The sequence below is a fragment of the Melanerpes formicivorus genome, unplaced genomic scaffold, assembly GCF_026170545.1.
Source record: "Melanerpes formicivorus ecotype bairdi unplaced genomic scaffold, bMelFor1.0.p_v2 SCAF_177, whole genome shotgun sequence".
Lineage (NCBI taxonomy): Eukaryota > Metazoa > Chordata > Aves > Piciformes > Picidae > Melanerpes > Melanerpes formicivorus.
In genome coordinates this window covers 382,190-403,822 of record NW_027142529.1, presented here as the reverse complement: position 1 = coordinate 403,822, position 21,633 = coordinate 382,190, and the positions used below count along the sequence as shown (strand labels likewise).

The following is a 21,633-nucleotide window of genomic DNA, read 5'->3' as shown; positions in this document are numbered from 1 at the left end:
TCCCTTCTCTCTACCAAGCTCAATGGTTCCTTTATTGATGGCTGAAAGCTACTCCAACAAGTGGGAAAGTTTCTAACAGTTAGTGAGGAGTTAATGAGTCTCCTTCCTTCAGATATCTTGCTGAGGGTGCTGGGCAGGGCTCAGGTGAGGGCCAGCTCTGAGGGGCAGGAGGTTGTATTTGGGCTAGGTTGAGGCCTGAATTTAAGGTCAAAGGATCAATGCCAAGGGTAAAGGCTGGGGCCAAGATGAGCAATGGGAGCAGAGTCAGGGTCAGGAGTGGGTTTGGGAAGGAGATGAGCTGTAAGGAGTGAGGTGCAGGAGGGGTTCAGTTCCACTGTGTTAGAGCAGGGGACTGAGTAGAGAGGATGGGAGGGCCCCAGTCTGTATTGTGTGGTGTGGTATTTTCAATGCAGACCCCAGTAAGACTCCCCCACTGCAGGGGACTGGGCAGGGAGAGAGGGAGACACTTCCCTTCCTATGAGCCCACCAAGAGGGGGTTAGACATTCCACCTTCCAAATGTCAAGGTCCAGGACAAGAGATTAAATTTCTTGGTGTGGTAGAGGTTATTAATGTAGGAATATGAAATATGAATTATATAAATATTAATCTCAATTACTTGTGAAAATTATCACTAACCAATGAGTCACTATTTTATATCCATATCCTAGCGCACAATTGTGAAATACATCCCAGAAGTGGTTCAGTATTGATCATTTGGACTCAATTAGAATATTTGCAGAATTAATTTCTATTAATATAACTCAGGCTGCAATTCCACTGCTTGTCCACCAAGTGGCGACTCAACGAGACGCTGGCAGCTGCTTAACTATATACAATTATTACAATTTATTACAATGCATCAGAAGCTTGTACTAGAAATGTGCCTCTAGACAGAGGTGCTTTGAACTGAATGTCAGTGAGTGGAAAGCAGGTGGAAGATACACTGAGTCCTTTGCTTGTAGCAAGGTTAGGTTCTGGCAGGCTGCTGTTGCCGGGTGTGGTGGTTTAGGCTGGGTGCTGGCCCAGATACCACTGCACAGACCACACCTGGGAGGTCCCAAGAGGGTCCAGCCCACTGGGTGGTCACAGGAAACCAGGTATTTCACCCATAATTCTCTGCTCCTCTATAAAAACATCTGCGCTGGGTCCTTACTTCCTCTTTTGTCCCCCTGCCGCTGCCTAGGTAAAATGGCGTGAGCTGCCTGGGTTGGGGGGGGGAGGAAAGAGCCCTGGGGGGGTTGGGTGTACCCCCAGGTGGGGATGGGACGTTCTTGGGTATGTTCTGGGATCTCTCTCTCTTTTGTCACAGTGCTTGTGGTTCTCTGTAAAACTTTCATTGTTGTTTTTTTGTTTGTTTTTTCCATTTAAACTTTCCACCATTGTTTTTGCAATCCGTTTGTCTGAGTCATCATTTTTGCCCATGGTGGGAGAATTGGTCTCCCAAACCATGACACTGGGGCTGGCTCCTGGGCTGGTCTGGATGGCAATGGTGGAGGCAACCTTCTCACTCTCACAGCAGTGCAGAGTGGATGGAACGTAGGCTAGCCGGTAGGCAGGTTCCCTTTGCAGGACTCAGGAGGCTCCCTCTGGATGGCAGGGAGTGGTCCTGCAGGGTCGGCCTGGCAGGGCTGGTAGGGCTGGTTCTGGGACGGGGTCAGCCCTCATGGAAATGATCTTCAGGACCAGTGAGGATGGCCCTGGAGAAGGAGGGCAACTGCGCAGAGTGGCAACTTCCCTTTGCTAGGCTTGAAGGAGTGGTCAGGACCCTATAGGAGTCATCCTGGCTCTGGAGCACAGGGCACAAATGGTGCTCTGGATTCCCCTGGGGTTCACAGGGCACAGAGCAGCAGAAGTGGTGGCTCCTCTTCTATCCCACAAATGGCAGGGTTACACAGGCATGTGGTTCTGCTTTCCAAGCTGACACACAGGCTTGTGCAGCTCCTCAGTCTGCTGCTTCAGGCTGAGGCAGACGTTTGCACTGCCAGACTCAGCTAAGTCACTTCCCTGGGAACTGGGCAGATCTTACCCTCAGGGGTCCAGTCCTCTTGAAAGCATGTCGGGCTCTTCTGACAGGTGATGCTGGCAACACAACACTGTAGCTTCTCAGGCTCTCAGCATTGGTTCCTCCTCTGGAGATACTCTCAGGGCTGAGGCTCAACAGGCCTACATGGCTGCAGGCTTAATAGCAAGGCTATGGCATGAGCTCAGTCTCGAGCAATGATAGAGAACACAGTGAAAGAGGGCAACATATTTACAAGCTGGGGTAATACTGATAGGTTCCTCGAGGCTGGATGTGGCCAATGGGCACTCTCGTAAACAATTGGCTGCAGCCTATGGGAGGTGTGAAGCTGGAATTATGCCATGCTTGGTATCAGCACCAGCATCCCTTGCTATGGGTCTGTGCAGGGGTCTGTGCTGCCCTGGCCTTTGTTCCCCTCATGAAAGGAGGGGGAACTTGTCCACATGCTGGGACAGGTTTCAATATCTGGGCAGAATGTGCCTTCAGCACAACTGGGAGGGCTCAAAGAGATTGAGTTTGTACAGGGAGGAAGCCCAGTCTGAACTGGGATGGCATCAGGGTCTGCAGGGGATCTGCTTTGTACACATCAGTACTGGGAGGGGATCAGAGGATCCACTTTGAGCTGAGAGGCAGCCAGGGCTGTACTGGGAGGGCCTAAAAGGATCAAGATTGTGCTGGGACTTTGGGAATGGGGCCACAGGATCCAGCTGGTATTGGAACAGGGCCCAGACTGTGCTGGGAGGGTGTCTGGGTGTCCAGTATCACAGTATCACCAAGGTTGGAAGAGACCTCAAAGATCATCGAATCCAACCTGTCACCACAGACCTCATGACTAGACCATGGCACCAAGTGCCACATCCAATCCCCTCTTGAACACCTCCAGGGATGGTGACTCCACCACCTCCCTGGGCAGCCCATTCCAATGGCCAACAACTCTCTCAGTGAAGAACTTTCTCCTCACCTTGAGCCTAAACTTCTCCTGGCACACCTTGAGACTGTGTCCCCTTGTTCTGGTGCTGGTTGCTAGAGAGAAGAGACCAACCCCTTCCTTCCAGTTTGTGCTGTGATGGATGTGGTTGTTCCTGCGAGAGGCTCAGGCTGTCCACACTCTGTCCTGGGACAGAGTCAACACAAAGGCCCTGGCCAAGAGCTTCCAGGGAGAGACTCTCCTGATGCTGCAGAAGTGTTGTTCTAGAGGGAGCCTCAGCCTCTGGCTCCAGCCTGCTGCCTCCTGTCCTTGTGTCTTGTGCCATGGCCATGAGCCTTCTCCACACTGCTGGGATCAGAGCCCTGCTGCTGCCTGTTGCCCCAGCAGCTGCTGCTCTGCAGGCAGGACAAGCCCAGCTCCCTCAGCTCTGATCACAGCCAAGGTCTTGAGCCTCTGCTCAGCTTCTCCTGGCACAGGCTGTCCCTGCAGAGGCCATGACACCTGTCAGCCTTCCCAGTCAGCTCTGTGCCAGGCTCTGCTAGGGTGTGTGCTAGGAGAGAGGCTAGGCAGGGCTGGCTGTTCCCTGCCACAGGCTCTCGGCCCAGCAGGAGGATGGAGATGTGAAGGCTGTGAGCAACAGGGCAGGGTCTAGTTGGAAGCCTGTGGTGTGGTGTTCCCCAGGGGTCAGTGCTGGCTCAGTCCTGTTCAGCATCTTCATCAAGAAGCTGGAGGAAGGAGCAGAGTGGAGCCTCAGCAGGTTTGCTGGTGACACAACCTGGGAGGAGTGGCTGAGCCCTGCCAGGCTGTGCTGCCATGCAGTGACACCTGGAGAGGCTGCAGAGCTGGGCAGAGGAGAACCTCATGGAGTTCAAGCAGAGCAGCTGTAGAGTCCTGCACCTGGGGAGGACTAACCACCTTTAGCAGCTGGGGGAGAGCTGAGCTGCTGGAAAGCAGCCCTGTGCAGAAGGCCCTGGGAGTGCTGGTGGGCAACAAATTCCCCAGGAGGCAGCAATGTGCCCTTGGCGGCCAAGAAAGGTTTTCCTCCCCCCTCTCCTCTACCCTTGTGAGACTACATCTGGAGGATTGTGTCCAGTTCTGGGCTCCCCAGTTCAAGAGGAACTTCCTGGAGAGAGTCCACTGGGGGGCTGTGAGGATGTTGAGGGGGCTGGAGCAGCTCTGACAAGGAGAGGCTGAGGGTCCTGGGGATGTATGGTCTGGCACGAGAAGAGAGAGAAGGGATCTGAGCAGTGCATAGAAACCTCTCAAGGGTGGAGGTGATGAGGATGTGTCTCAGCCTCAGCCCCTCTGAAGGGCACAGCAGCTGTTGGGGGATGGAGAGGATTGAGGCCAGAGGTGGGGGACATCCATGGCATAAGACATGACGAAACTACCTCCTCTAATGGCAGTGATGCCCTAGAGCCCTGCTCTGTGCCAGCAGTGCCCCTGGGCTATCCCTGCCTGCAGTCCCAGCACTGCCACACAGCAGCACAGTGCCCAAGCTGCCAGAGCACTCAGGTCTTGCCCCAGCACAGAGGCTCAGCAGGAGAGGGTGGAAGGGAAGAAAGAGCAGCTGAGGACAGCCCAAACTCTGGGACTCCCTGGCACTGCTTCTGTGCTGGGACTCTGCCCCTCCACCTCTGCACACAGGCCCTGCCCTGCAGCTCCACAGAAGCCTTGGAGGAAGGAACTCAGAGAAATAACTCCCTGCAGGGTCATTTATTATGTTCAGCACAGACAGGGAGAACAGCTCCTTATGTCTGCAGCCTCTGGGTCACAGCAGACAGGACAACACTGAACCAGAAATGGTCAGAAGAAAGACATTTGTGTGGGAACAACATCCTCATAAGGGGAACAGCCCCAGCATCAGCCAGAACTCCAGCAGCCAGGCTGGGGCTGCACTGAGTGACATCAGAACTGCTCTGCAAGAGAAGACAAAGAGTTTATTGCTTCTGAGAGCATCCAGGGACCAGTTGGCTCAGGGCAGCCTTGAGCTCCTGGTTCCTCAGGCTGTAGATGAGAGGGTTCACTGCTGGAGGCACCACTGAGTAGAGAACTGACACCACCATGTCCAGGGATGGGGAGGAGATGGAGAAGGGCTTCAGGTAGGCAATGGAGCCAGTGGTGATAAACAGGGAGACCACAGCCAGGTGAGGGAGGCAGGTGGCAAAGGCTTTGTGGCGTCCCTGCTGAGAGGGGATCCTCAGCACTGCCCTGAAGATCTGCACATAGGACACCACAATCAACACAAAACAGACAAAGAATAAACAGGAACTGACCAAAATAAGCCAAACCTCCCTGAGGTAGGATGTGGAGCAGGAGAGCTTGAGGATCTGGGGCATTTCACAGAAGAAGTGGTCCACAACATTGCCCTGGCAGAGGGGCAGGGAAAATGTATTGGCTGTGTGCAGCAGAGCGTAGAGAAAGCCACAGGCCCAGACAGCTGCTGCCATGTGGAGACAAACTCTGCTACCCAGGAGAGTCTCATAGGGCAGGGGTCTGCAAATGGCAACATAGCGATCATAGGACATGGTGGTGAGGAGAGAAAACTCTGCAGTAAGCAAGAAAAATACAAAGAAGACCTGAGCAGCACATCCTGTATAGGAGATGTCCCTGGTGTTGCCCAGGGAATTGGCCATGGACTTGGGAACGGTGATGGAGATGGAGCCCATGTCAAGGAGGGCGAGGTTGAGGAGGAAGAAGTACATGGGGGTGTGGAGGTGGTGGTCCCAGGCTATGGTGGTGATGATGAGGCCATTGCCCAGCAGGGCAGCCAGGTAGATGGCCAGGAAGAGGCAGAAGTGCAGGAGCTGCAGCTGCCTTGTGCCTGGGAATGGCAGGAGGAGGAAGTGGGTGATGGAGCTGCTGTTGGACATTTGTGCCCTTTGTGCACAGTGCAGTAGCCAAACAGCAAAGGCAGTCACAAGTCAATGGAGCACAACCAAAGCCATTTCTCAGCCCCTGATCCAGAGACTGAAGTTTTCTTTTTGAGGAGACCTCCCTCCAGCTCTGTTGCTGGACTCTTTTGTGCTGTCTGAGCATGCAGGGAAGAGCAGAGACTCTTCCTGCTTCCTGCTGCTGAGTCAGTCCTGCTCTGGAGCAGGGGAGTGCTGGAGGCAGCAGCAAGCTCTGGTGTCCACTTCCAGAGGAAAGAGTCCCAAAGCAGAAAGGCTTCTCAGCATCTCCCAGTGCTAAGGAGAGAGGGTAGAAAAAGGCAGTTCCTGAATGTTTTAGGCTTTTTTACTCCAGCTGCCCACATCTCACCCCCAGAGTGTTCATGGCTGTCACAAGCTCTCATACACAGCATTTCTGCTGCCCTCAGGGGGAACAGAGAGAGCAGAAGCCTGCAAAGCAAGAGGCTGCCTGTGGCTCAGAGCAGAGTGAGGGGAGCTGTTCTGGCCCTGCTGTTACTTCCCCACTTCTCTGGGCTTGTGCCCTGCTGAGCTGGAGGTGATCACACTCCCCTGTCCCCCTGAAAAGCCACCAGACCCTGCTGAGAGCAGAGGGATCCCCCACAGACCACTCAGTGTCTCAGCCTCTCTCAAGGTCTCAGCACCACACTTCCAGCCCAGCACACTCAGGGCTCATTGCAACACCCGATGGCATTTCCTCTGCCTCTGCTGGAGCTCTGGCTGCAGAGGAGGTGCTTCACATCTCGCAGCCCACGACCCTGAGGGCAGAGGCTTTTTGGGGATGGGGTGGGAAGAAGGGCCTAGGCCTGTGCTCAGAGGAAGGATCTGGCCTGGAGGGGATCAGATGGAGATGTCTGAATACTCCCTCCCACAACATTGTTGGGTTCAGTTTCCTCCCCTGATCAGATCCCTGCTGCCTGGAGGTTCTCACCCTGGCAGGAGTGTGCTGGGTGATGGATTTGCCCTGCTCACAGAGCCCAGCCCAGCCCCTCTGCACTCACCTACAGAAACCTGCCTGTTTGCAGGGCACTGGCTGGAGGCATCCTGATGAGTCCAGCCAGGGTGCTGCTGCTGCTGTCCACAGGCAGAGGCTGAAGGCTCTTTAGGAGTCTCCCAGCAGACCTCCTGACCACTCCAAGATACACCTCCCCAGTTTCAAGGACTTGTTCCAACTTGAATGGTCCTTTGCTACCTCTCTTTCTCTCCCCACTTTCCCTTGTCCTCAGAATAGGAAACTGCAAACACAGACTCAGGAACTCTTCTCTCTTTAGAGCAGACCCTGCTTGGACCTTGTCCTTGAAACATCCCTTTGGAATGCTGAGCTGCATCTGTGAGCAGCCCTGACCCACACAGCAGTCTCTCCAGAGCAGAAGGACCCTGCCCCACCCTGCTCTGCACTGCCAGGGGTGGCTCCTGCCACCCACAGCTTCTCCCCACAGTCAGCATCAGCTGTGGCTGTGCCAGCTTTAGGAGATGCCTCCCAGAACTGCACTTGAACCACCCGGCACCCACACCTCACCATGTCTGTGACTGCAGTGACTTCTCTAGTGAGCTCTCAGCATACTCCCAGTCCTGGCTACTTCAAAGCTTTCTCTGCCTTCCTTCCTCATCTCCCTGAGATCCTCTGGCAGAGTCCTCAGCCTTGCTATGCTGTGCAGAGGTGCTGCTCCTGGCCAGAACTGTCTCTACAGCTCTGCCTGCTTGCCAGCAGCACCTTCCAGCCCAGGAGCCTGGCCTGGCTCAGCACAACAGAACCACCCCAAGGCATTTAAAGGATCCCTCTGGTGGCCTTGGTGCCAAGTCCATGAACCTCAGAGCCTGAGAAGCTGAAGAAACCTCACCAGAATTCAAAGTTGGATTCAAACTCTGAAGTTTCTTCTACTCTTAATGGGTCCCAGTGAAGCATACTGGAAAAGGGTCCCCGGGGTCTGATTAGGGCAGAAGAAGAGAGTGGATGCAAGGGAAACATCACTGGAGGCACTGAAGCATCTCCAGGCTGTGGTGAGAGCATAGAACTGAGGCAGTGCTGACAGGTCAGGACAAGCAGCTGAAGGTGGCTCTGCTGCTGAATAAACCTGGAGGGGTTCCACTGATCCAAAGGGCCAAGCCCTGACCCCAAGCCCCTGGCAAGGCAGATCCTGTCCCTCACCTGTGGCTCTGGGCTCTGATGGGGGCAGTGGGGAGTGAGGATGAGCAGTGAGCAGGGTAGGACCTTGTCAGGTTTTGCTGTGGTTTGATTGCAAACAAAAAATCAGGGCTCTGATTCACCCTGTGAAATCATTTTTATCAGAAGCTTTGTGTAATAATAACCTCTCCAATTATATGCATAAATCTTGACAATAATTAGAGGTTCAGCAGTATTTAATGAGCCCCATGGAGTATTTGGGGCTGATTACATCATCCTTAGGTACTACAGGAGACTCTGCCAAGGTACTGCCAAGAAGCTTCTCAAGAAGTCCAAGGCAGAAGCAAACTCCAAAGTACCTTGAAGCACTGATTGGCCTCACTGAGGCTTGTTACTGACAAAGGCTCCCCAGGGACTCGTTAGAGCAGCTTGTTAGAGGCCAGGATTGCAGGGAGACAAAGGCAAAGTACAAGGGAGAAAAGCTTGCTTTTGTTCTAGGAAGCAGAAAGGCCAAGCCCTGACCACTGCCCTTGCAATAGAACCACCTCAAAGCCTCAAAGCCAAGTTTCTCCTCACAGGCCTTGGTGGCAGAGGCAACTGCCAGATCCAAGGGCACAAAGAACTTGGTCCTGTTGAGCCTCTCAGCCTTGCCAGAGCCCTTGGCCATCCCTACTGCAGCCTGTCCTACAATGTCCCATGCCTGCAGCTCTTTCCCTTCAGTCTGCTGACACCAATCTTGCTTCTCCTCCCAGCTCTCCCCCTGCCATTTCCATCCCTTTCCTGAGCTGTCTCAGCTCTCCCTGCCATTTGCTAATATCTCTGGATGGCCTCATGCATAGCAGCTCTGCCCTTTGAGGGATATTTCTTTGGCCTCATCTCCACTCTGAATCTTCCAAGCTGCACTGTGTGGAGGTTTTGGTCTCTTCCCACTCCCCAGAAGAGCTCCATCCTCTTTGAAACCACCCTTCAGCCATGTGCACACTGCTGTGTCAGTGCCCTGAGCCTCCATTCCACAGGCTGAAGCAGCCCCTGTCCCTCAGCCTCCCCACAGAGATGTCAGCTCCCATCCTGGCAGATCTCCTCTGCAGCCTCCCCAGTTCCTCCCTTCTCCATCACACTGCAGAACCCCACTCTTAGACACCAAGCATCCAGATGTGGCCATAGCAGTACTGAGTCCATGGGAAGGACAACTTCTGTGTCTGGGTGTCCTCACTCCTCCTGCCACAGGCCAGCTGCAGTTCGCCTTCTTCACTGAGTTCAGGGTTTCCTCCATCCAAGGGCATTTGGAATGCCTCCTTCCAGATGCCGTGGTGCCTTTCTGGCTGGGCCTGGAAAACACTAGAACCTCCAGCTCCAAAGGTCAGGCAGACAGTTTGTAGTGGGATTGGGCCTAGCCTGTCAGGGAGTGGGTAAGGGGATATAGGTTGTACTGGGAGGAGATACAGATGAGTGGTTGGAGGGCTTCAGGTGGTGTAGCCTTTCCTGGGAGTGGACACAATCTGTGCTGGGAAGGAGTCCTGTTATGGTTGGACTTAATGATCTCTGAGGTCTTTTTCAACCTGGGTGACTCTGTGTAGTGAAAGGTGACAACATCTCCTGCCCAGCTGATGGAATGAGAAACTCAAGAGTCTCCAAAAAGCAACAGAAAGAAGGGAAAAGAACCTCAGGAAAGTCTTGCTCAGTATTGCTCTATGAACTGCAGACAGGCCTTAGGTCTGTTCTTTGGAATGGGAGCTTAGGAGAAGACAGAGGCTTAGGGCCTGCTCTTGAAGGTGACATTTGCCCCACCTCTTCCAAGGCCCTTGCTGTCCCCTGTTCTGCTCCCTCAAGCAGACCAGCACTCACACATGCCCTGCACTATAACAGCCATGCAAACAAAGGGGAACAAGCTCAGGGTTATTGCTCCAACCAACTTCTTGAGACTGAAGCCCAAGGCAGGAATCCACAGTTACAGCCAGGCCCAGAGCTCTGAGAAGCCCCAGGTGGTGTCTTCCTTTTGCACTTCATGCAGAATCTGCTTGGTTCCCATATCTCACTGATCATAGAATGGGCTGGGCTGGAAGGGACCTCCAAAGGTTACCTTCTCCAACCTTCCCAGGGACATCCCCAATACATTAGGTTTCCCAGAGCCCTGTCAAGCCTCACCTTGAATATATCCAGGGATGGGACCCCAACTCCCTCCCTGGGCAACCTGTTCCAGTGCTCCACTACTCTCATGGTGCAGAACTTGTGCTGGCTCCCACTTCCTGCACAATCCTGCTTTGTTCCCATATCTCTGGACACATTTGGAATCTCTCTTCTTTGCATCAGGGGCCTCTTCCATCCCCATCTTGTGCTTCTAATTCTGGATTATCCTTAAGGGAAGTGTTCATTTGCAAGCTGAACAGGAGCAACCAGTGTGCACTTGCAGCCCTGAGAGCCAATTGTATCCTGGGCTGCAGCAAGAGAAATGTGGCCAGCAGGGCCAGGGAGGTGATTCTCCCTCTCTGTTCCACCCTGGTGAGACCCCACCTGGAGCACTGCGTCCAGTTCTGGAGCATCTATTACAAGAAGGATCTGGAGGGGCAGGAAGGTGTCCAGAGAAGGGCCACGAGGATAAGCAGAGGGCTGGAGCTGCTCTGCTATGACGACAGACTGAGGGAGTTGGGGCTGTTCAGTCTAGAGAAGAGAAGGCTCCAAGGAATCCTTCTTGTGGCCTTCCAGTATCTGAAGGAGGCTACAAGAAAGCTGGGGAGGGACTATTTAGGGTGTTGGGTAGGGATAGGATTGGGGGAGAATGGAGCAAAACTAGAAGTGGGGAGATTCAGATTGGATGTTAGGAAGAAATTCTTCCCCATGAGGGTGGTGAGACACTGGCACAGGTTGCCCAGGGAGGTGGTGGAATTCTCATCCCAGGATGCTTTTAAGGCCAGGCTGGATGTGGCTGTGCACAACCTGATCTGGTGTGAGGTGTCCCTGCCCATGGCAGGGGGGTTGGAGCTGGATGATCCTTGAGGTCCCTTCCAACCCTGACAATTCTGTGATTCTCAGTATGTCCAAGAGGTATTATCAGGTATTGGAATTCCAGTGAATGCCCTCCCCCCTCCAGCCCTTCATTAGGGGTCTCAGGGCAGTTGGTGCACACCCAGCAGTTGCTCTCATCAGCTCTCTGTGTTGTGTTCTGTGTCCATCCAGAAAGGACATTTGCTACCAAGGGCTTTCTTTCTAGATTCAGGTGATGAGATTTTCAGTTCCCTTCTCCTTCTCTTCATTCTGCTGTTCCTTCTCCTGCACTACTACCTGCTGGGACAGGATCCATGTGGTTAAGAGGAACCCACTGGCAGGGACAGCCTCTGCTCACTTGTGCCCTGGGAGAGGATAATGGGCAATGGATGGAAACTGCAGCACAGGAGGTTCCACTTCAACAGGTGTGGTGTGTTCACTATGTTGATGGATTTGCTTTTGGGGGGCTGATGAACTTCAGTCCTGTTTGTGCTGCTGATGGTGCTGGGTGTTAGCTTAGGGGAATGGCTCAGAGCTGTGCTGTCCACTGCTGGGCAGCTTGCTCTGGTTTGATCCAGAGCAATACACGACACTCCCAAGGAAACCACTGTGAGATCTGCCCAGACACTGGATACTGAGGAGTGGCAGGGGGTGGGGGAGAGAAGGGGCAAATTCTTAGGCTGGTGGTCACCTCTGGTGCTTTGGAATTTCACCCCTGAGCAAGTGCAAAATCCTCCCCAGCTGGGGAAAGGTTTGGGAAAAGTCTGTTGTCAGCCTGGGAGTTCCTGAGAGACAGAAATCACTGCAATGTGCTTGGGCCTGGCCCATGCCTCTTGTGCCCTTCTCATCTCTGTGCAGAGGGCTCAGGGGCAAGAGAAGGTCTCTGGACCTACAGACAGTGCCACAGGCATGGCAGCTGTGTCAGAGAAGCAGCCTGTGCCAGGATCAGCTGCCCCTCGTAGTGAATGGTGCTTATGACCAGGATTGTGCCCCAAATATTACCAGAACATGCTTCTGTGTGTGTGACTCAAACCCCCTTTGTCTTCCCTCCCTTCTGGAGTCATTGGGGGTGAGGGGGGCCCTTGGCACCACTGAGTCCAGGACAACAATCTGCCTGGGCATGTTTCCACCCCTGTGGCAAACAAGGCCCAGGCTACATGTTTGTTTGCCCTGTTTGTGGCGTGTGCTTATGCTCATTTGGCAAAGTATCAGTTGATTGGTTAATTATTGTGTTAGCAGTGGATGCTGACTGGAGCAGTATTCTTTGGGGCAAATGGTAAATAGGAGTTGTTTGGTAAACAAGTGCCCCCCACGCTGGTGTCCGTGCCTATGCCTGCGTGCGTCTCTGTGCCGCTACGGTCCGCCTCGCCCGGGACTTGAAGCAGCTCCAGAAGGCCTCGCTGCACATTGCCACTGTTGCCCGGCTGGGGGCAGTGCCGTGGAGCGTGGGGTCAACTGCCGCATGAGCCATCGCCACGGGAGGAAACCATGGCAGCCCCTGTGCACCACCGGTCCTGAAGCGCTACAGCCCCCAGAGCGGGGAACCTTTGCCAGGTGCTGCGCTTCGTGGAGCCAGCGGCAAAAGCCTCTGAAGCTTCCCCTGGGAGGCTCCAGGACCTTTGTGCTCTGGGAGAAGCAGCAACCCCGCGGCACAGCCACGCGGTCGGCGCCGTTCTCCAGTTCCTCATGAGGGCACAGCCGTGCCGCGCTGTCAGGACTCTAAACACATCACCAAGGAAAGATTTCATGAGGTTCTCAGCTCGTGAGGAAGCCAAACCTTTGCTTTATAGAATTTGGGTTCAGGTAGTGCTGAAACTGTCCTGGGTTGAGGGTTTGCCGGTCACCGACCAACCCCTCCCCCACTGCTCTTCCAATCAGTTTCAACTCTAAATTCTAGAACTCATTTGGTTCCTCTGAAGTGCCCAGGCACAAACGTTCTGCAGAGGTGGTTCCATCAACCCAATACTGCTGCCTGTGAATAGAAACTAAATCCCCTGCTGCATAGTTTGTATATCAATAGGCTACCAATATATCTATTCATTGATATCCTTACTGCTCATTCCCGAGGGCACATCTGCAACACTCCTGTAGGGAAAAAGAAGCCTACAAGGAAAGCAGCTGATCCTGCAAAGGACCAGGAGGGATCAGGGTTCCCATGGGAACAAGAGAAAGAACCTGGGCTGCCGGCTTGGTTCTTATCTCTGGCTTTGGAAGATGACCAAGGACAAACAGTGGATGAAACAAGCAGCAGGCCCCAGCAAGGCAAAGGAAATCTCTCCTCCTCTGTCCAGGCCTGTGTTTCAGCTGTGAAGGAACTGTCCCAGGAGTTCCATCAGCTCCAGAAGAAGTTTTCATTCCCCACCTGTACAGTCCTGTGTTTCAGCCATGAGGAGCAGCTGCTCCCCTGTCCAAGGGAGAGAATCTGGGAGGCACACACCACAGCACACTCTCTGCTTTACTTGTGTGACCATGGGGAGCACATGAGGAAGTGGAAAGGAAAACCCAATCCAGTCCTGGCTGCAGGAGTCTGTGACTTACAGGGGAATTGTCCCCCCAGAGATGCTGCCTCAGTTTCCAGTGGGAAATGGGCTAAGAAGAGCAGGGAAGTTGAAACTGCTTCTGGTCCTCCTGAAGGGACTGCCAAAGCATCTTCACAAGATGCAAGGGACCCAAGACAGAATTAGAGGGGCTCTGCCTCCAACCAGATGGAAGGGAGACACAAATTGGTTTGTTGGACTGTACAGAACCAATGGCCTGGCAAGTTGAAGCCATGAGAGAATAAAGCTTTAGTAGATACAGGTGCCCAGAGTGCTCTGACACCATCAAACCACAGGGGGTGGAACCCATCTGTGTTTCTGGTGTGAACAGGAGGATCCCCACACCTGGATGTGTTGGAAGCTGAGTACTGGGATGCAAGCCACAGTTTCCTTTCACTTGGAGGCATGGAAGGAGTCACTGGACTCAGACTGCCCCAGAGCTAGAAACACAGTCCCAGCATTTGCAGTATTTGGACTGGGCATGGACTGATCCAGATTGTGCTGGAACAGAGTGGAGCTGCAGAGCACCTGCAGTGAGCAGCCCTCTGGGTACTGCAAAGCGACCTCCTGTGGAGTGAGAATGGACAGTGCCTGAGGTGTGCTGCTGATTGCTGCTGGGCATGGTGCAGGTGGCACAGAATGAGGGCTTGGGAATATCAAAGGTTAAGTTGAAAATTTGCTGCCATTATTCCATCCTGCCTCATGCCACCTTCACAGGGACAGTGCTGGCTGGAGCAAAGTACTACAGGGCTTGTAGTTCAGAGGGCAACATGAGAGGCTTCCTGTTCTGGTTGCTGCTGTTGGGTTCTGGCTCTCAGGTGCTGGCTCTTTGCTGAGGGGGAGGGCTGCAGGGGTTTACTTCTGGCTGCTGCTGCTCACTGCTGTGCTTCTTTCTGCAAACAGCCTCAGGTCAGTGTGCATTATGGGATCTCCTTTGGATTCAGATCTGTTGATGTCTCAAGTCCTTATCTCAACCCAGAGGGGTTTTTGATTTGTGTGTATTATTTTTCCCTCCCTTCTGTTTTGGGTGAGAACAGGCAGCTTAACCTCTTCAACCTGTTCCAGCCCCAGAGTGGAAAGCCAACAGAAGCTTTCCGAGTTCTTCCAAAGGTCTCCATGAGCTTCCCCTTACACTCTCCAAAGATCTCAAAAGTCAGTCCTAGGACCATCCAAATCCCAAACACATAAGATCACCTGAAAGACCCTGAGGAATGCCTCTGAGATGCCCCTCAAGACTCCTCTGAGAACTTCATTTTGCCTTCCCTGAACTGGGCACACAGCTCCACTCCATCCCTTGGGAGCAAATGCCCCCAAAATTCAGGCATTGAGGCAGGGATATCTGAAATAAAAGCAAACAGACAGGATTTGGGTAACTTTTGGGTTTTATTGAGACAATTGGTCAATGGACAGAGGATTTCTTACCCCAGGGAGACACAAAGCATTGGGGAAGAACCAGACAGACCCTGGCAAAGCCCTGCCCAGCTCCACTGGGCGCTCCAGCTGTGCCGACTCAGCACTGTAATTGTTCTCATTAGCAATAATTGGTGTTCAGATGGGCAGGAGGTGTTTGTTGCTGCTGGTGTCCCCAGTCCCTGAGAACTGGAAAAGAAAAATAGATGATTTTGGTGCTGGAAAGACCTTCTCAGAGGGGTCACGATTACTCAAGAGATTCTAGGTGGATTTATGCCTCCCCTCCAGTGCAGGCTGCTCTCTGGTGTGGATGTAGCGGTGCTTGTTGAGATGGCCCTTCTGGGTGAAGCTCTTACCGCAATCAGCACACGTGAAAGCTTTCTCACCAGTGTGGGTGCGGTGGTGGCGAATGAGAGCGTGCCTCTGGCTGAAGCTCCTCCCACAGTCAGCACAGGTGAAAGGCTTCTCTCCAGTGTGGGTGCGGCGGTGAGCAATGAGAGTGCTCCTGTGGCTGAAGCTCTTCCCGCACTCAGCACAGCTGAAAGATTTCTCGCCAGTGTGCACACTACGGTGCTCTGTGAGATGGCTCTTCCGGGTGAAGCTCATGCCGCAGTCGGCACAGCTGTACGGCTTCTCACCAATATGGACGAGTTGGTGCCGGCCTATCGATTACTCGTGGTGAAGCTCTTGCCACACTCAGCACAGGGGAACAAGTGCTCTCCAGTGTGGATGCGGCGATGGATGGTGAGAGTGGACCTGTGTTTGAAGCTCTTGCCGCAGTCCCTGCAGGTGAAGGCCTTCTCACTGCTGTGGGTGAGGTGGTGTTGCCTAAGATGAGAGAGCTGTCTGAAGCGCTTGCCACAGCTGTCACAAGAGAAGGGCTTCTCTCCAGTGTGAGTGAGGCAGTGCTGGGTGAGAATGCCGCGCAGGGTAAAGCGCTGTCCGCAGTCAGCACAGGTGAAAGGTTTGTCTCCAGTGTGGGTGCGGCGGTGCTGGGTGAGATTGCCGCGCTGGGTGAAGCTCTGACCGCAGTCTACACAGATGAAAGGTTTCTCTCCAGTGTGGGTGAGGCAGTGCCGGATGAGATGGCCGCGCCGGGTGAAGCTCCGGCCGCAATCAGCACAGGTGACCGGTTTCTCTGCAGTGTGGGTGCGGCGGTGATATATGAGATGAGAGTTCCAGCGGAACCTCTTGCCACAGTCACCACAAACGAAGGGCTGGGAGCCAGGTTGTGGGCAGAGGTGCTTCACTAGCTCTGACCTACCTGGGAAGCTCTGCCCACACTCAGAGCACTGATTCAGCTCTTTGGGTGACACTGAGGGACCTGCTCTGGCTTCATCCTCCTCCATACATTCCTCCCCCTCATCCTGCTCACCTTCATCATCGTCATTATCCTCCTCTTCATAGTTGTCATTCTCAGCATCATCCTCCATCTTCTCCTCTTTTTCCTCCTCATCCTCCTCTCCCTTGGGACTGCACATTGGCCTCTCCAACTTGATCTCTGGGTGCTGCTTCTTGCCTGAGTCCTTCTGTGAGGCCATACTGTGGGAGGGAGGGGTCACAGCTCTGCAATAGGGAAGATGGAAGCACCTGAGCCCAGGACCTCAAACCCTCAGATCCTGCCTGGTTCATGACAGTCCCTGACTCCCAACACCTCCCAACACCCAGCTGGAGGAGAGAACGCAGAGGGGACCTCAAACCTTCAGTTTCTGCCACAGTGTGGGCACAGACCTCTAATACCTGTGCTGAGACCCCAGGTTCCTGTGATCAGTGCCCTGAAGTACCCTGGGGCTTACAAGTGGTCTTGTCCTGCTCTCCTCAAGCCTGGTGGCATTGGCAGGGTGGTTCCTGGCCCAGGCCCTGTCCTTTGATCTCTCCTGGCTCAGGCAATGGAGACAGCAGCACTGACCCACAAAGACCAAACCACCTCCAACCTTCTCCCACCACCCTCCAAATCCCAACCCCAAACATCATCTCCTGCACACAACTGACCCCCACAAGCCTGGGGAGTTTCCAAATTCCAACACCTGATGTGCCTCAGCCCCTGGAGTGGTGAAATGTAGTGGGCAGGAGGAGGCAGAAGAGGCTGGGAGGTGCCCTGGGACTCTGGGATGCTGGGAGCTGGGGTCCTGCTGTTGCCCCACTCAGGGTTTCTTATCTGCAGGGCTGCTCCAAGGGACAGATCTGCAAACTCTGTTTTTCCACAGCACACAGGGGCAGGGATGATGGAGAGAGAGGGACACAACTCCTGCCACAGAGAAGCAAAGGTCTCAGAGAGCACTGACCTGCAAGGGATGGCTCAGAACTGCCCAGGACCAGGCAGCACAGCTCAGCCTTGCTGGGGGCAGCTCCCAAGCCCAGCAGCACAGCCACAGCACACAGCCAGGGCTGCTCAAGATGGGAGGCCTCAACAAGTGCAGACTCAGCTCCTTGCCCAGCACACAGCCCCCAGCACACACCTGCAGGCCAGCACCACAACACAGCTGCCTCCACACAGCCTCTCCCAGGCCTTGCCTAAAGCTTTCTCCCACTGCCTGCCCAGGCCTCTGCTGCCTGCAACTGCCTTTGACAGCAGATCTTGCTCTGGACCCAGCTCTCCTCCCTGGCTCTGCCCCCAGCTCCCCTTCCTGGCTCTGCCCCCACCCCTCACACTCTGTGCTCAGCTCTGCCCTGCACACACCTCTCTGCTGCCCACTGTCCAAGAGAAGATCACAGCAGCCCTCAGGACACACACAAAGGGAGCTTCATGATCTCTGCAGATGCAGCAAAGGGGGAAGGGACTTGGGCAGCTTCTTGCTAAACCTCTTCAGCCCTCACTGGGATGCTGGAGGAGTCTCTGGCTCCTGCCCAAACCTCACACCTCCAGCACCCTTCACACACCTGCAGCCCAAAGAGACTCAGTGAAAAGGGTTTGGCTTCCTTCTCTCCCTGACCATTTCTCTCAGTTTGCTCTTTGCAGTTCTCCTGGAGCTGCCACTCCACATCCCCAAGAGAAAAGGAGGTTGGATGGGAGGGCACAGTGCCCATGGGCTGCTGTTCATCTCCCAGCTGACACAGGCAGAGCTGCAGCACAATTCATTCCTTTCACCTCCTCAAATGCTGCCAGATTCTGCCATTCCCTGCACACACATTTGCCACCTGGGCCCTGGATCCTCTCCTCTTTTTGGGGGGGATGAGGCCTAATTCCTGCCTGACCACTCCCAGGCCCATCCCTCAGTCCCAGCTCATCCATGGCCCTGCTGCCTTGGCTGTCCCTTGGCCCTGTGTCCCTCACCTCCACTGCCACTGCAGCTGGAAAGGTGGAGTGGGAAATGCTGTGGCTGAGGAAGCATCTAAGCAACTGGGCTGGAAGCAGCAGCACAAGAATGGAAGGGGCCTGAGACTAAAGGCTGGGATCAGCTGGAGGGCTGAAAGAACAGCACCAAGCCAAGGGGGGGTTACATATGGGGGCTGGGGAGGGACCCTGCAGACACCTCAGGCAGCAACTGATGAGAGGAAGGGAGACAGAGAGGGAGTGAGACCTCAGGTGACTCCTGCCATGGGCTATGGCTGGGCTGTGTGGCTAGGAGCCCTGAGTGCCTGCTTGGGCTGTGCTGGATGTCAGGAGGGGTCAGGGGACTGTCCTCAGCCAGGCAGGTTTTGGAGCTTGGAGCTTCTGGGGTCAGCTGCTGCCAGCACCATTGGAGGTAGGAGCCAGGCAGAGTCACACAGCTGCTGAACTAAGCCCTCCCACGCCCTGCAGCCTTCACCCTCCATCTCTCCATCCATTGCTCCATCTCTACTCACTTGCTGCCCTCTCAGAGTCCCCAAGGCCCCAGGGCTGATCTTCACAGACAGCAGGGCCCAACAGAAGCCCCTGGATGAGAGCATGGAGGAGAATCCCTGTGGTGGGTGGAAGGCACTGGGATGTCTTACACCAGAGAGTAGAGACCTCCAGAAGGGACAGCAGAGTCCAGAGGGACACCACAAAGTGTCATCTAGCTTAGTTCATTCCCACAAGGCCTGCACCCACTCTCTACAAAGGAACAGCACAGGATCTCCAACCTCCTTTGCCCTTCCTCTCTGCTCCCAGGAACAGCTTCTGGGATCTCTCTCTGCAGAGGAGCTTTGAGGCCTTGGCAGTGCTGCCAACTGCAGCCTGCAGCAGCCTGGCTCACCTGGGAGCTGCCTACCAGAATCTGTAACTGCAGCTCTTGGGTATGGGGAGAGGAGGGGCAGAGGCATGGGGGAGGGGGAAGGCATTTGGGGCCTGGGGTTCTGGCCTGCTTTGGTGGAGCTCTGGAGGAAGCTTTGGCCTAGGGAGGTTGCTTGGCTCCCGTGGCCCAGGCACACTATGGATTGTTGTGGATTGGATGCTTTGCACTGTAGGATGCAGCTCTGAACAGCACAGCCATGGAAACTGCCCAATTCTATCCAACCCTCTGGCCACAGCTTGGCATCAACTCCTTTCACCAGGCTCAAAGAGAGCCTCTCTGCCTCCTGAAACCTAAGGCAATACCCTGCAGAACAAGTTGGAGGTGCTCAAGGGGACAAGCTGCAGAGGGGGCCAAAGGGCAACCTCCTGAGCTTCAACAAGAGCAAGGGCAGGGTCCTGCCCCTGGCCTGGCACAATCCTCACAATCAGGACAGGCTGGGGGAGGAGGGGATAGGAAGCAGCCCTGCAGAAAACCACTGGGGGGTGCTGCTGGACAAGAAGCTGGACAGGAACAGACAGGGGGAGCCTGCAGCCCACAAGGCCAAGGGCAGCCTGGGCTGCACCAAAAGCAGCAGGGCCAGAGATGGACAGAGGCCATCCTGGCACTTGGCTCTGCTGAGACTTCACCTGCAGCACTGCAGCCAGCTCTGGAGCCCTCAGCACAGGAAGGACAGGGACCTCATGGAGAGGGTCCAGAGGAGGGACACAAAAATGATCAGGGGCTTGGAGCAGCTCTGCTACCAGGACAGGCTGAGGGAGCTGGGGGTGTTCAGCCTACAAAGGAGAAGAGAAGGCTCTGGGGAGACCTAAGAGTGACCTTCTGGTACCTGAAGGGGACTACAAGAAGGCTGCAGAGAGACTCTTTGCAAAGCCTGCAGGGACAGCACCAGAGGCAATGGCTTCAAACTAGAGCAGAGCAGATTGAGATTGGAGGTGAGGAACAAGTTCTGCACCAGGAGGCTGCTGGAACTCTGCAACAGGTTGCCCAGGGTGGAGGTTGAGGTCCCAGCCCTGGAGAATTTCAAGGTGAGGCTGCATAGGACTCTGGGCAACCTGAGCTAGTGCAGGATGTCCCTGATGACTGCAGAGGGGCTTGGACTGCAGCACCTTTGCAGCTCCCTGCCAACCCAAACCACTCTAGGAATCTAGGAGTCTAAGGGCAGCCTCCAGGGAGAGCAGGAAAAAGATGAGGCAGAGGAGGACAAGGAGGAGGAGAACCAAAATCCCTTCCAAACTCCTCCAAACCTCTGCCAAATTCCTGGAAAGCTCTTCCAGCTCTGCAGAGTTCATTCTGAAGAGAGCTGAGGGAGTTGCTAGGCTCAGGGATGTCTTGCACACTCTGCACAAATGCTCCAGAAGCTTTCCAAGTGCCCTCAAAACCAGCAGCACAGCTCTGCTGCCACACAATGCCAGGCTGCAAGGGACCCCAAGGCTCAGCTGCTCCAACCTTGCCAGCTGACACTGCACTGGAAAGGAGCTGGCCCAGCCCCCTGCCAAGCTGAGCCTTCCAACTCTGCCCTGCAGGGCAATCCACCACTGCCCTGGGGAGATGATTCCAATGGCTGACTGGCAGGGAAAAGCTTTTGCCTCTGCAGGGCACTGTGCCACTTCAGCTCAACTCTTGCAGCAGCTCTTTGAGATCTGCCTTTGGAGCACCACAAACTCTGAAGCACTGCAGTGCAAAGCAGTTCAGCTTCAACTTCCAACTGCCTGAACTCTCTCATTTTAAATTCAAGGCAGGGGCCAAGCTCACACCCAGCCCCCAAGCTCAGGAACCAGCAACTAAGGTCAGAGTCAGCTCCCAAGCACAAGAATCCAGATCAGAAATGCAGAGCCAGCCCCCAAGCTCAGAGCCAGCTCCTAAGTTCACATCCAGGCCCCAAGCTCAAGAACCAGCAGCTAAGATCAGAACCACTTCCCAAGCTCAGAGCCAGCCCCTGAGCTCAAGAACCAGCAGTTAAGGTCAGAACACTTCCCAAGCTGAGAGCCACCTCCAGAGCTCAGACCCAGCCCCCAAGCTCAAGAGCCAACCACTAAGGTCCAGAACCTAGATCAAAAGTGCAGACTCAGCTCCCAAGTTCAGAACCAGCAACTAAGATCACAACCACTTCCCAAGCTCACACCCAGACCCCAAGCTCAAGAAACAGCTCCCATGCCAGCAACTAAGGTCAGAACCACTTTCCAACCTCAGGAACCAGCCCCCAAGCTCCAGTACCAGCAACAAAGGTCAGAACCAAGCTCCAGAGCCAGCCCCCACAAGTTCAAGAGCCAGTAAGTAAGATCAGAACCACTTCCCAAGCTCAGGAACCAGGCCCTGACCTCAGAGACAGGCCCTGAGGTCAGGAACCACACCCCAAGCCCAGAGCCAGCAACTAAGGTCAGAACCACTTCCCAAGCTCACCCCCAGCCCCCAGGCTCAGAGCCAGTTTCACAACTTTGCTTATTTCAAGTTCCCTTCATTGCACTTCTGCTAAGTGTCCAAATTCAAGCAGCCAGAGAATGCTTTGGGCTGGAAGGGACCCCAAA

General features: G+C 54.5%; 1 protein-coding gene and 1 pseudogene across 1 annotated transcript; both read right to left on the bottom strand.

Moving 5' to 3' along the window:
- Window positions 1–4,910: 4,910 nt before the first annotated feature.
- On the bottom strand, window positions 4,911–5,822 carry LOC137457392 (olfactory receptor 14A16-like; the record flags this gene model as incomplete). Its single annotated transcript, XM_068169291.1, has 1 exon — window positions 4,911–5,822. A coding segment is annotated over exon 1 (912 nt), but the record flags the coding sequence as incomplete, so codon positions are not given.
- Window positions 5,823–14,985: 9,163 nt separating this feature from the next.
- Window positions 14,986–21,633, bottom strand: part of LOC137457381 (zinc finger protein 585A-like) — a 285,768-nt pseudogene continuing 279,120 nt past the window's right edge.